Below are 15,941 nucleotides of genomic sequence, written 5' to 3'. Positions count from 1 at the left end.
GATCCTAGCCCCCATACAAACCCCCTTTCAAAAAATGTCTTAAAATTGACTTGTAACCATTTGTATCGCAATGAAACTCAACATAACTAACTATTATTTAAAAATATATCCTTTTCCCAAATTAAATGAGTATCGGCCCATATACTCCTATACTCCTATAAGTATAGGAGTAAAACATAAACATAAAAGTTTCTTTATGAGAAATAAAATTTTTTAAAATATACTCATGGTGTAGGGTATTATATGGTCGGCCATGCCCGACTATACTTCCCTACTTGTTTTGTACTGTGTTTTCCACCGCTTTGTTTCGGATTTGAACGCCATTGTTCGATTTGCTGCGTATTTAAAAAAAATAATCCTGTTTTGTCTGCATTTGGAATAAACTTACTTTTAGATATCGGATATCATGACGTTTTTTACATTAACGAGCCAACCGTTAATAGCTCTAAAATATGAAAAAAATAAAATCGATTTGATTTTTTTTTTTTTGCATTTCAGGTGGCGATATGTATCGTTTTAATATTCATATACATACATATGTAGTATATATAAATTCAAATGTACATACATACATATGTACAATATGTAAGATACATTTCTATCCACAGAAGTTATTATTATTATTATTTTTTTTTTTGATAATTTAATTAGATTTTCTGTCTGTTGGCAAATATTTATATTTGTAAATATTTGCTAAAGTTATTACGATTTATATTTATTCGAATACATTTGTTATCTATTGAATATGTGTGAATAAGCGCTTTATGAAAGCGGTAGAATGGACAATATTAATGTTTTTTATATTAAATTTTTTATTGTTGTTCTTATTTCTCTCTTTTTCGATATTAATACTAATAAAATATTTTTCAACAATGAAGTTTTATGGAATATTAAAAAAAACTGTTAAAGAAAATTATTTAAAAAGAAATAATTAAATTTTGTGTTTTGTTAATTTTTATATTTTTTGAAAATTTTATTACTTTATTACACTTAGTGAATATGTGCCATTATGGGGAATTTTCTTTTCACTTTTTACATTTTTATATTAATCTCGATTTTTTTATCATAAGTACTAAATAATTGTGTAAAATCTTAATAATTTGTTAATTGCTTTTTTGAGCAAGATTTTCATTAAGTTTTATAATATTAACGATATTTTTAATATTAAAAGAATAGATAAAGGTAATAAATAATAATTGTTTGTTAATGTGAAGCACCTACTTGTACTGAATTGTACTGAATGTGATAAGATGTAACCAATAACTTGTTTTAATAGCATTACTAATTTGTATGAAATTATAAGCAATTAGTTTGCCTAAAAATCGAACTAAATTATTAAAAAAAAAATCAAACATTTTGTGTATTGGAAAAATATCTGCTATGAATCAAAAAGTAATTTTATCAAGGAAACTTTTTGCATTAAAATCGCGACTGTTTTATAATTAACATATTTACAACAGTTTCAAGCGTATTCTGGGTCCTTCTTTTTTACAACAGACAGACTGATGTCTTAGAATGTAATAAGGAAGCCAAAATATGAACGACATATTTTGTATCGAAAGTTAAATCGTGTTTTTGTTACCCCTCTCTAAATTTGCCTTGCTGTGTTTTACGATGTTTCCGAAAATATTCTAAGTCTTTCGATGACTGTTCGTGAGCTGAACCAAAATTAAAAAATCATTGCGAAATCATTTAGATTTACATATAAAAAAATAAATTGTGTCGATTTTTGTAGAGATATTACCCAGCTAGAATATTTTGAAATTTTTGATCACATTCGAGTCATTTAAGACTCTTCTGCACAATAAAAATGATCATATATGCGCTCATTTTCTGATCATAAATGAAACATTCGTCGGGAGAAAATGGTACCCTACCCGCGACTCTTCTAAACGAGTCTTTTATGAGCCCCACTTATGATCAGTTCTGACTAGTTTTTTAATATTTTTTGAGTCATTAATGAACCGACTTACTGGTCGTTTTATAATTATTTTCGAATTATATTATAGTAATTTTTGAGTCTTTTCTTAGTAATTTTTATGTTTGTTACAGATAAATACAATACAACAGAAAACACTTTTTGATCTTCCGACTGCTCGAAATGTAACTACAAAATAAATTTATATACAATCACATTTCGAACACCTGGAAGATCGAAATATGATCTCAAAATAAGTTTTTAAAACCAACATATTTTAAATACCAGGATGATCAATTTATGATTGCTATACATTTTGTTATTGTTTTTCATATAATCAGTTTTCAATCATATATCGGGATCATTTTCGAATCATTTTTTAAGCGCTCAACTTATTAATCACGTTTAGGTCATCAAAAGGAGTAAAAAATGGGTCAGTTTACTGATTAATCATCCAACAATCCTCCGAATGCTAGCTGGGAATACAGAAAAAGGTTTTTGATCTTCCAACAGCTTGAAATATGACCACAAAATAAGTTTTTAAACCTCATATCATATTTTAAACACCAGGATGGTCCATTTAAGATTGCTATGTATTTTGTTATTGTTTTTCAAATAATCAGTTTTTCATCATATATCCGTATCATTTTTGGAATCTTTTTAAAAGCGCTCAACTTATTAACCACTTCTAGGTCATCAAAAGGAGTCAAAAATAACTCAGTTTACTGATTAATCATCCAACATAATTCCAAATTCTAGCTGAATAGAACATTTGTAGGACCCACCCATGCAAAAATGTATAATACCCTCCCCACTATCGTGGTTTACGGTATAATAAATATTAAACCTATTATTCATAAACAAATTTTTGTTTAAATCAAATCTTGTTTGTTAAATAAACCTCCTATAAAACGAAATGTTGTGGGAGTAAGATTTTATTAGTTTTATTAGTTCACACTAGTAACGATAGATTTTATCTTTGTAAATGACTCATAGGAAAAATCATGCAATTGTTCTTTTGTGGTTTGTTTGATTCCACATTCTGTCACATATTGTTACGTAAAAACTTTTTAAAAGTCCTCGCATTTAAACAATATTTTCGATATTCAAACACAATTTTATAAATAATATTTACAAGTGTATTTGTAAAATATTTATATAAAGTAGAATAATAACAAAATATTACATCAGTTGAAATCGGTAGCAAACATTTGTATATTAATATAATAACAACAAATATTAAACTATTCCCCCAATTATCAGAATTTACTAGAGTATCTTTGTAACAAAGAAACCATCATTTCCACATACCTACAAACATACATATGTACATATGTGTGTACATGAAAATATTTGTTAAGTAAATATTTATGATCAGACGACCACCGTACTCCAAGTCTTAAAGTGTAAAATGGAACTACAAATGTGTGCGAATTGGCAAACGAATACTAGACTAATTTAATTTTACAATTTCGTACGCATAAGCACCGGTAAAATACCAAAAAAAATATATATTCGACGCGATTATTATAGCGGGAGTGTATTTATTTGTTGGTACAAGAATTACGAGTTTTGCTAAAAATTCTTCACAGTCGAAGTTCTAAAGTCGTGCGGAAAAGTTTAAATTTTCTATGTACAATAAATAAAAACTTGTAGAACAAATAAATTAACAACATTAAAATAAAGAAAAATATAAATTTTATAAAAAAACTTCTCTTTATTACTCGGGTTTTACGCTGTTGTCATTTGCTCGACAATTTTTCGTTAAAAAAAGATTGATTAACGGTATTAAAGCTTCAAAATTTACCAGTGATTGACACAAACGAAATAGATAATTGATAAATAAATAATAATTATTTATTAATATGTTTATTTTTTGATAAAATTTAATAAATTTTCAGTGAAAAATAATAAAAAAAGACAACGTAAAAACAAATAAATATAATTTTTAAGGTATGAATGATTGAATTCGAATTCAATGTGAACTTTTATGAGCAAGTTCAAGGCGATTGTTTTTACTTACATGTGAATTTGTCTTGCGTTATAAATTTGACTGACCGTTTGACTAATTGGTACCCTATTCTTTTAAAGCCTACTTTAGGAGATAAGATTTTACGGACGTAAAGTGAAATGGAAAATAAAATTAAAATTTAAACTCATGTAAATACGGATGGAAATTCATTTTATTTTCCATACATAACGCTTATCGTCTAAAGTGGACTTTGTTGCTTCTTCTTTTCTGCCAATTTTCATTTAGCTATCTAAAACTCCACATCAAAACCCTTATTTTCCAGGGCTATTCAATATACATATTTATAAAAATGAACATTACCCCCCTAATAAGGCCCCCTTCAGAAAATGGCTTTAAACCCCATAACTGGCTTAAGATTTCTATTATAGCACATCTCTCTAGTAAATGTTTTGAGGATCGGTCCCAATTGACCAAAATATTGTACTTATTATTAATAAATAGTTATAAATGTTTATGAAGAATGTGGACTATGTTATATGTTTTTAAAAAGGAATTACTCTTTAAAATTCGATAGAATTTGGTCCATAAAATATCCAAGTACTCTCTAAAGGACTTATTCCTATATATGAAATTCATTGATGGTGATTCAGCATTTCAAAATATGACGCTCTTTCATTTTTATTATTTATTGATTATTATTATTATGAAGGAAGGTTAAAAAGATTTATTGCAAATTTCATAATGTTATTAAAAAAATATATCAAAAACAAATAAAATTATTAATAACAAAACAAATCCATAATGGAAGATAACAAAAAACATTACAAAATGTTATAAAATGAAGAAAAAAAAAGTTAACTTCATATTAGGGAATTAAATTAAATATTAAATGCAGTTATCTATTAACACAAAATTTTGCAATGAAATAGTCACTTTTCAAAGAAATTGCCACACCCACTAACATTCCGCCCATTTTTATCTCAATTACTGAAGATGTAGTCAAAAAGGATGAATATTGTTAAAACAATGTTTAATGGTTAAACATTTAAAAATAATCTATAACAAATATTATTTGTTATAGAATTATTTTGATATAAATTGCGTAAAATTAAAATCGAATTTCTCATTTTTACCCCCTCATTTTATAAAACGAAACTCTCGTTAACGTAAAAATTTTGTATGAAGAATACTGGAAAATTTTTGAAAATTTGAATTTTTTCCATACAAATTTTTTTGAACGTTTGTCGTTTCGTTTTATAAAATGAGGGGGTTAGCTTCGGAACACGATTTATTCTAAAATGTAGATATTAATTAAAGATTCATTTTAGTTAAAGATTGATTTCGTTTAGCGTTGTTGTTGTTCCTTTTGTTTTGCTATTGCTAAAGTCACAAAGTATATAGAGGTCTGTCTCCCTTTTGACATTTGAAAAAGTTTAAAATCAGCTTTTGTTTGATTTTGAAATTGTTTGGAGAGAAGAGGTGTATAAAATACGGCTAAAAAATCATTGAAATCGTTTCGTGCGAAAGAGAGGGAAATAGGTTTTTGCTCGTAACGCCCCTGTATACCCTGTGGCTAAAGTAATGATGGAGTCGGAAAATTAAATAAATTGAAATTTTATAAAATTAAAATTTTTTAAATACATTATGATGAAGGGTATATAAGATTCGGCAAAGCCGAATATAGATACATCTTACTTATTTTGATAACGTTGTAATTATTTTATTGAATCTGCTTGCTGGCTGCATCCCATAATTGGATACCGTAAGTCCAAATAGGTTTTAATACAGTTTTATATAGGATGACTTTATTGTCAAGACTTAATTTCGATTGATGGTTTAATAACCAGTGTATACTAGAAGCTTATAACTTCATACAAAGTCTCTTGGTTTTAATATGTCGACGTCAAGTAAGCCTTCGATCTAAATGAATTCCAAGGTATGTGACATACTCCGACTGGAGTGTGAGCAATTTCCTCTCCTCATTGCGAACGTAACATATTTACTATTTAATTCATTTAGTCGTATTCTCCATTTTTTCAGAATCACTTTCTGAGTCGATTAAGCCATGTCCTGTCCTGTCCTGGCTGTCTATGTAAACCTTGGTACATGTCGCAATTTTCAAGATATTTTGATGAAATTTGGACCATACGTTTTTTTTCGGCCCAACGACGAAGCCTGTTGAAAATGGTTGATTATTTCATTAGTCTATTATTTCACCTAGTCCCCATACAACCCTACCCTCCAAAAAGGGCTTTTGAGTTCATAATTATGTTAAATATACATACGTCTTAATAATACTACCGATTTTCGTAAATATAGGACTTTATTTGACCCTAGCCCCCATACAAAGTCCCCTTCAGAAAATGACTTGAAGGTCAATAATTCACTAATAAACACTAGTATAACGATGAAATCCAGCATACATAACTCTAATGTAAATGTAAAGCCATGTACCAAGATGTATAAGGATAGGCCCATATTTACCCTTGCCCCTCTTTTAGAAAATCACTTTTTTCAACAAATTATTAAAATATTTCGGAATTATGGTAAACAACATAAATGCTTTATTATTAAAAATATTCCACATTTTTAACATACTGAGTTGTGTAGGGTATCATATATGTCTTATCATTTGACACAGCTCATCAAATATTGACGCCAGGAAACATTTTTTAAGAAATGACGCTTTCGAATTACCTTAATTTTATTTACGACAGGCACATCAGAAACTAATCATTTCATAGCGGCTGCTAACCTTGATAAATTTAATTAAAAAGAAACAATTTTCAAATTGTATTAATATACCGTTCTGTATAAAATAATCCTTATATTTCAAGTTCATATAAATATTTGTAAATATTAGTTTAATGTTTTTTTAATTAATTAAAATTGTTACAAAGTTAAGGTCATTTTTATAAGAATTAATACTTTTGAAAATATTATTAATATTATATTATAATATTTTTACTTACCATGTTTATGGCCATATTCATTTCAATATTTATTTGCTTAACGATAATAACTATTGTATCTTTTGCTTATACATAAATGTTGTACAAACTTTTGTTTAGTTTATAACTTTTTATGTAGATACAATTAATATGTAATTCAAGTTATAAAATACAAGCGATTTTCCTATATTTTATACCTACTATGTACATATATAGATAAGTACATATGTATATACATACATGCATGTATTCATTATAAGTGAATATTGAATTTAAAAATATCGTGCAGCAATTTATTATCCAAATACCGGTATTTTAATTGTATAATATTTACTTTATTTATACCCTTCGTCATAGTGATAAGCAGAGAAACCAAAAATTTGCTTTCAAAAGTACACATTGATGTGCAGTAAACATATGCTTTAAAATACATTTTTTTTAATTGTCCCAGCAAAAAAACTAAAGAAGTAAGGAAGTACATAAGGATGTCCCGTGGACCCGTGGAGGAATACCTCTCAAACGATCCGTTTTAATGTACTAAATACGAGAAAAATAATAAAACATTTTTTTGAAAAGGTCCTCAGTTTCCTACCAACGATTGAAAAACTTGATCTCTGTACAATATGTTCAAACAAAATTTCTGCAATCTTTTCGACATGTACATATCTAAAAAATTCCGTAAAAATAATTAAAATTGTTGTTAGTGCATTTATGGTGTGTAAAACGATTTTTAGTGTATTATATATAAATATTATAAATTTCAAAAAAATCTGATATAGATTTTTAGTTTGGTATTTGGTTTGATGCATAATATTCCTCTTCAACCCACTAAAATTCATTTTGTGGACCAATCCCGCAATCCGTCCATTTCCAAAAAATCAAAGATATTTTAATTTTCTAAAATTATATTGAGGTCAGGATTTTCAATCGCTGGTAGGAAATTGGGGACCATTCAAAAAAAAAAATATTTCATATTTTTCTCGTGTTCAGTACATTAATACGCATCGATTGAGAGGTATTTCTACATAAAATTCTGAAAAAGGCTGTTCTTCGGGACACTCTAATGTACATAAGTATGTACATATTTTAATCCAAAAATCATATTTTTTCTAAAAAACTATAAAATATTATTTTTCTTATTTTTATAGATTCCATCTTCAACACTGCCTTTAATGCCAAAATACTCCTAAATCAGTTCCGATTTTTTCAACCCTTCCAACTCCGAAAGAGAGAGAGAGAGAGAAAGAAGCAATAATTTCAAAGACTTTTCTTTAGTTTAAGTTAAACGTGCATTCGGCGCATTCAAAAAAATGGTTTTACCATTTGGACTATCCTCTGATGGCCAACATAATCCAGAGAGTAGCGGGAGTGTTAGTGGCAGCGGTGTCGATACTATTACCTCAAGTCGAACAGCCGCTTATACACCAACAGCACCGCCATATTTTATGAGAGCCCATACGAATGTCTCAACAGGAATACCAATAATACCCAGTCCCTACATTGATTTTATTGTGGTCAATGGTGATGACCGTTCGATGATACGTTGTGAACGTAAAGCCGTGTTGGAGAATAGTGTAGAGTTGGCCAAATTGATACATGCTGGACCGAATAGTGGACGCAAAGGTGATAATCATTTTCAGATCTCAAATGTAGATAAACATGATTTTGAACTTGTCATACGATTTTTGGAAACAAAATTTGTCAAATATCGCGATCATTTGCATATTTTGAAAATATTAGAATTGGCTGATCGTTACAATTGTCCCGATTTGGTATGTTTTATTCCATTAATAATGCTATATAAAATCCTGGACTAGATTTTTAATTAAAATAATTGAACTTTGTATTTTTTTATTATTTATTTCACTCAAAACCGATTGATCAGATTATACACTGCATTCGTGAATTGGATCTGCAACTGAGCAGTGCCACAGTTGTTGATGTTTTTCGTTCGCTATGGTTCTATCAAGGCATGACATCAAACAATCAACATCAATTGGGCGCCGTCATAACAACGCAAGACACATCAGCTAGCAAGAAAATCAAGCGTAAAGCCCAACAGGCAGCTGCGGCTGCGAATGCCAATGCAAATACTACAAATTCCAATACTAATTTAAATTCATCGAATATTCCCGCCCCTAATCCGAATCCATTCACTGCAGAAGACTATGGTGTTGCCCTATTGAATAACGCTCTCCAGCTGATCGATATGCACGCTGAATTGATTCTAACTAAGCCAGAAATGACTGAATTACGTTTTGAAGAATTGGAAATGATTGCAAAACGTGATGCTCTACAATTAAGTACAGAGTTGACACTATTCACCTGCCTCGCTGATTGGAGTGTAGCGGAGTGTAAACGTAAAAAACTAGATGCCACTTCCGAGAATAGACGACGGGTATTAGGCCCATTATGTTTGACGCCTCGTTATTGCTTAATGAGTGCCTCCGAATTCCGGAAGGCTTGTGATCGTGTTGAATTATTGAATCCATTAGAAACATCACTAGTTAGTGATTGTATTGAAGGTAAAATTAATATTGAAACTAGGAAGAAGTCTATATCCAATCATATATTTTTTATACCCTCCACCACCATCTGTGGTGTTAGAGGGTATACATATATAAGTTTGTCATTCCGTGTGTAACACCAAGAAATATTTATCTTAGATTTAACAAAGTATATATATTCTGGGTCGATTTAGCTATGTCCGTCAGATTAAAACTAAGAAAAGGAGATTAACCAAATTCACCAGAAATATTTGTTATTATCCTAAGCAGTTTGCTATTGAAATCAGCAAAATCGGTTCACGACGTAAAAAGTTATGAGTAAAAATTTCAGACTCCCTCGAAAAAAAATACTTTTTTTTTCAAATTCTTAAGTAGTTTTCTAAGAAACTAACAAAGATATGAATTTTGTCGCACATTATTTTTTTTTTGCCAGGGATCAAGTATGTTCAAACTCATAACAATTGATCCAATATTTCCCATAGCCCCCATACAAAGGTGTACATCCAAATGTAATATGAACAGAAATCATATTACCAACGTAGATCTTAGTTGGTCCACAATCGGTACATTATTGGTCATAGCTCCCACATAAGGCCCACTTCTGAAAATCACTTAAACGTGCATATTTCAAGGTATCTTGATAAAATTCGGCAAAAATATGTTTTGTCTATATATAAATCACTCTACGAAATTTTTTCCGGATAGGTCCGCAATTGGTCATAGCTCCAATATAAGGTCCACTTCCGAAAATCCTTTAAATGCATATATTTCCTAGAATAATAAAGCTATCGGGATAAGTTTTGTGTGCATATAAATCATTCTCAAAAATTTTCCGGATCGGTCCATAATTGGTAATAGCTCCCATATAAGGTCCACTTCAAAAAAATCACTTAAACGCACATATTACATTATCAAATAAAACTATCTTGATAAAATTCGACACAAATATGTTTTGTGTACATATGAATCACTCTACGAAATTTTAGCGAACAGGCCTGTAATTGGTCATAGCTCCCATATAAGGTTCATTTCTGAAAATCACTTAATGGCAGAGATGGGGGTAGTGCACTAATTTTTAACTATCCCTAATTATTAGTGGTAGTTCAAAATTATTCACTACTTTTATTTATGTTTAGTGATGAATTGAAAAATATAAGCCTCATTCAATAATAGTGATAGTGGTATTTAAAATTTTTAACTAAAAATATTTTAAAAATAGTTAAAATATTTGTTTTTACAGCCTAGTGAAATAATTTTTTCTACACTAAATTATTAGTTCAAAAAATATTCCTGCACTATTTTTTTTCAACAGAGAAATGTTTCACTCATTTGAAAGTTTAAGTTAATAGGACAGTCTAGAAATGGTTTAAGTCAATCAAAACCTCATTGGACGAATATTATTAATGAGTAAAACGTTCATTATTTACAAAGGTTCCAAGCTATTGCCTAAAAAACATCCAGTAACCACATCATTTTGGCAACTGGCAACGCAGATGATTAACCAATTAATTTAATTCTCCGAGGAGAGTTCATCATTCCGCTAAAGAAAAAATCGTTATACTTGAGCAGAAGAAGGCAAAAGTTTTAAAATTTAGGTGTTTCAACCATTTCTTTTTAAAGCATGAGATGTTGTTGGGGTAACTGCATATGTAGGGTCTATCATAGTGCCAAAATCTGTATTTTCCATTTTAATAGATGTGCCTTTTAAAAAATTTAATCATTTGAAGCATGGAGCCGAATAAGGGCGTATAAACCATTTGGGAAATTTTACAGGAGACGATAAAAACATCATAAAACTTTAAAATCGGCATTTTTTCCTACTTTTTTCACATATATGCATAAATATAACTCACATCTGTGCTAAAACTCAGTAAAAAATTCGAGTCACAACTTGCCAAAATTAATACTTGAAATTTTGCTAAAATGGAATAAGGGCATATATCCATATATTTTAGTTGAAAGTATATATAAATAAATGTTATTTTTATATACTTCTTAATTATTTTATTATATAAAACTTGGACAGCCTCAACATAACAGTCTAGAGCATTATTTGCTAAAGTTTCAAGGACATCCTTCATTATCCTTATAAATAATTAAAACAAAAACCAAAAAAAATATATTTTTTAGTATTTTTATACATACATACTTATATGTATTTTTAATTTATTAAACAGGAACACCAAATTAGATATTTCTCTACTAGATTTATATTAAAAACGCCTACTATACCAACTATATGACAACTTGAAGGTAAAACTGATTTTAAAGACAAAATAATCAAGTGTACCTATATAGAATGAAGAAAACGACAGTATTTCCTCATATATTTACCTAAAAAGTCCCACCTATTCATTCTGGCTTAAAAGTATTCAAAGGGCGTAAGGACAGTTAAATTTTTCTATATATTTAAAAAACTGTTTGCTATAAGCGGTTTTCAGATTTTTTTGGTATATTAATCAATCAATTAATATGCATATAAAAATAGTATAATAACAATAGCATAGTAAAAATTGTACTTAGAAAAATCTTTAAATCGCACCTTATTGCGTTATTGTCAAAATCAGCGAACCACATTATTATCTTAGTTCATTATCAAATTGGATAGGACCTCTTTAACTAAAATAATCCGAAAATAACAAGATATAATAATTTTTTAAAATATATCTATAGTTATGGATATACGCCCTTCTTCTTGTCCACACTTTCATACTTAAATAATTCATTCAATAATAATCTTTTTTGCAATATAATTAAAAAATCAATAAATTTGAAATGTTTTCCAACCATTCTGCAAATTTGGTGCAATTAGAATTAAAATTTATACGATTTTTTACAGAAAAATACATTAAATTGCTAATATTTTTTACCCAAAAAAATAAATAGTATTTAAAAATCGTGCTTTTAAAACTATCTATTTTAGCGAAAAATTTATATTTTTCAATTTATTTTTTTATGAATAGATGTAAAAAGGTTAGTTTAATATAATTATGCGAAAAAACGCGATTTTGAAAAGGTGGTCTTTACGCCCTTATTCGCATCCATGCTTCATTTATTGTCTTACAAATTCTTTCATTTTCATAAAAAAAATAGTGCAAAGAAAATTATTGAAGCCTTTTGTTAGTGACTGTTCAAATTTTTAACTATTTGAGTGTAGTGCTTTTTTCAACACTATCACTCAATTGAGTTATAGTTAAAAAAATACAATTATCACTAAAAATATTAGTGCTAAAAATATAAGCTTCACTACCACTAAGCTCCAGAAAATTAGTGAAAAATATATTTTTTGAAATAATATTTAGTGCTAGTTAAATATTGATTTAACTAATAATTTAGTGCACTACCCCCATCTCTGCTTAATGGCATATAATGTTCGACTTGAATATGTTTTGTGTGCATATAAATCATTCTCCAAAATTTTTCCGGATCGGTCCATATTTGGTAATAGCTCCCATATAAGGTCCACTTCAAAAAAATCACCTAACCTAACCATGAATCACTCAACGAAATTTTTCCGGACAGGCGCGTAATTGGTCATAGCTACTATATAAAGTCCACTTCCGCTACTATATAAAGTCCACTTCCGAAAAGCACATATTTCATTAATTAATAAATCTATTGGAGTAAAATTCGACTTGATTTATTTTTCTTCTTTAACATTACACGAAATTTTTTCCTGATCGGTCCATAATTGGTCGCAACTCCCATATAATTACAATTTCCGAAAATTACTTAAATGCACACTGACAATCAAAGTTATCAGGATAAAAAATGTGTATTTTGTATATATAAATCATTATACGGAATTTTTTTCCGGATCGGTCCATAAGTTGTTTTAGCTCCCATATAAGGTTTACTTTTGAAAATCACTTAATTCCACTTACATAATTCGTTATTAAATGATTATATCCGGATAAAATTCGAAATGAGTATGTTCTGGTATAGATAAATCATTCTGGCCTATTAATATACATTTTTCTGGACCTAATCAAAATTAGTTCCACATATGCATTAATGTTAGTAACCTCACTACGGAAACAAAAATTTTGTCAAGTTATCTAATTTGTTTCTAATAAACAAAGTTGTTGTTGTTGCTATTTTATAACAGCATACATAAAATTGTCATATACCATATGAAGAATTTGGGGATTTTAAATAGGAAACTTCTCGAAAGCATGCCTAACAGAACTATTGAAGATTTGGATCCCGAAGGTATCCGGGGTCTTACGAAAATTTATTTCAACAGGCAGACAGACGGACATGGCTTAATCGACTCCACTTTCTATAAGGATCCGGAATATACTTTATAGGGTCGGAAAATTATATTGTTGAAATTACAAACGGAATGATAAACTTCTCCCTCTCACGAAGGTGAGGGGTATAAACATCCCTTCTCACGAAGGTGAAGGATATAAAAACTTTTTTATCCTAAAAGCAAAATTTGTCTAAAATACAGAGTAGAAATTGAAATTCTGCATTATGTTGGGGTTTTTCTTAAGTTTTCTTCGCATTTAATATTTATATTTATTACAATTTAAAAATTCCACTTTTAATTTTTGAAATTTGTTTATTCCAGGCAAAAAACTTAAAAATCTAACACCGGAGCAAAGTCAATTAATGGAAAAATTCCGTACACCAAGACCAGAATTTGCCAAAATGCCAATACATTTAAGTGATCGCAGTAATCCGAAAAATTATCCCAAGAAAATGAGACGAGCCGAAAAAGGATCTTCTGAGGAAAGCTGCTGGGAAAATTTCGGCTTAAATTGTTTGGCCGTATTTGCCTGTATATTCGATTGAGACTAGTTATTGCTCCCACAGCGTTGGGTTCCTATTACGAATTTCACACTTAACTGAACTTGCAATTAATATTTATTTATAATTTAATTCATTTTGCAAAGTCCATAACGCTACTAGTCCATGAAGCCTTATAACAACCACTACAAAAATATGATTAATTTAAAGGTGACAAGCAATGAATTTTAAATACGCAACAAATATGTATGTATAAATTGTTACAGATTTGTGGAAGCTGATTTTATTGTTATTTGAAGTTTTTAAATAATTTTTAGTTGAATATATAAATTGCAAATTTATTTATTTAAATCGAAAGAATTGGATATAGTGAGCTGTCACAATTAAAATACCAATATGTTATCTGTTTAAACTAAATATACATAGTATATAGATACTGAAATTATATTTATATACATACTTATGTCTGCAAATTTCTCCAAAATATAATTATTTATTGTACAAGTATTCATAAACGGAATTTACTCGCGATAAAATAATGTTTGGAAATAATTCTGGAGAATTACAATCTCAGTAAATGTCTGTACGTTTGAGATAGTTTGATTCTTCTTTTATAAAGTTGTTATCCGAATTGAGTATTTATTTTCCTTTATTTTGAGTTTCAGAATACTTAACAGATATTAACTTTCTAATTTAATAGTAACAGAATCTTAAGTTCAACTAAACTTTCTTTACAAAAATATATGAGTTTGAGACTAAATATATAATCTAGTCTATTTCTATCTGAAACAATATTAGTAAATCAATAGCTAATTATTAATATACACATTTAAACAGAGAGAATATAAAAGATAAAATCATTTCCATTGGAGTTTGATTTAAGTTCTTAAAATCTTATTTTAAATTATTGTAAAAATCGGACATTTGGGTCATGCTCGCATAAAAGGTGCTTTAGAAAATGGCCGTAATGTTTGAAATAAATAAGTTTTAAGTGAATCTTAATGAATCTTTCTAGCAAAGTTTATGAGTGTCGTTCCAAATTTGGAAAAGCCTTAGTCATTTCTTAAATTTAAATTAATGACTTCTTCAAAAAAATGCAATTACCGTATTAAATTGAGTCCTCATACCTCTGTTCAAGACTGGCTTACATACATAATTTATTTTTTTTTTTTTTAATTTTACTTCAAATTACGTGCTGTTCTGAAGTCGTTCATATAGTTTTATCTATTTTCGACGTTTTTTTTGGTAAATTTCAAAACTAAAGCTCATGTTTTCACGATTATTTCATACAAAAACATTCGTCATGCTAAAGTCTTTCATATAGATTTAACAAACTTCAAATATGGCCGACTAATAAAGTCGAAAGCCTGAGACCGGGTTAGACGTTTCTAAATGATTAAGCCGTAAAGATGGCGTACAACATAAAATGTTGTATGCCATCTTCGAGATACCTGAACCTAAATCTTGAAAAGTCATGTTTTTCGGTATATTCATGGTATTTATACCCAACCACTTTAGTGGGGAGGGTATATTGGATTTGTGCTGATGTTTGTAACATACAAAAATATTCGTCCTAGACCCACCTTAAAGTATACCAATCGGCTTAGAATCGTTTTCTGAGTCGATTAAGCTATGTCCGTCCGTCCGTCTGGCTGGCTGGCTGTCCATGTAAACCTTGTGCGCAAGGTACAGGTCGCAATTTTCAAGATAATTGGATGAAATTTGGCACGCACGTTTTATTTGACCTAAGGACGAAAATGGTTAAAATCGTTCCATTATTTCACCTAGCCCCCATACAACAGAACCCCCCGAAAAGGGCTTCTGAGCTCATAATTATG

General features: G+C 29.1%; 1 protein-coding gene across 3 annotated transcripts in view; it reads left to right on the top strand.

The window, feature by feature from the left end:
• Window positions 1–15,724, top strand: part of LOC119608627 — a 28,967-nt gene extending 13,243 nt beyond the window's left edge. Inside the window, exons 2-5 of one of the 3 annotated variants that reach the window (XR_005231838.1) lie at window positions 7,990–8,613; window positions 8,727–9,366; window positions 13,925–15,311; window positions 15,428–15,724. Coding sequence is in view for 2 of the 3 variants with exons in the window: in XM_037963157.1 (XP_037819085.1) it covers window positions 8,152–8,613; window positions 8,727–9,366; window positions 13,925–14,148 (1,326 nt within the window). In the remaining variant the exon portion in view is untranslated. Of the gene's footprint in view, window positions 1–3,853; window positions 3,872–7,989; window positions 8,614–8,726; window positions 9,367–13,924 lie in introns of those variants that run through there. The other 2 variants (XM_037963231.1, XM_037963157.1) reach the window with 2 other exon arrangements.
• The last annotated feature ends 217 nt before the right edge of the window (window positions 15,725–15,941 follow it).

This window comes from Lucilia sericata, unplaced genomic scaffold (assembly GCF_015586225.1).
Source record: "Lucilia sericata isolate MDLA Ls3-8-SP2 unplaced genomic scaffold, ASM1558622v1 Contig000000F_arrow, whole genome shotgun sequence".
NCBI classification, from domain to species: Eukaryota; Metazoa; Arthropoda; class Insecta; order Diptera; family Calliphoridae; genus Lucilia; species Lucilia sericata.
Note: the sequence above shows the minus strand (reverse complement) of the source record. Positions and strands in the feature narration are given on the sequence as shown.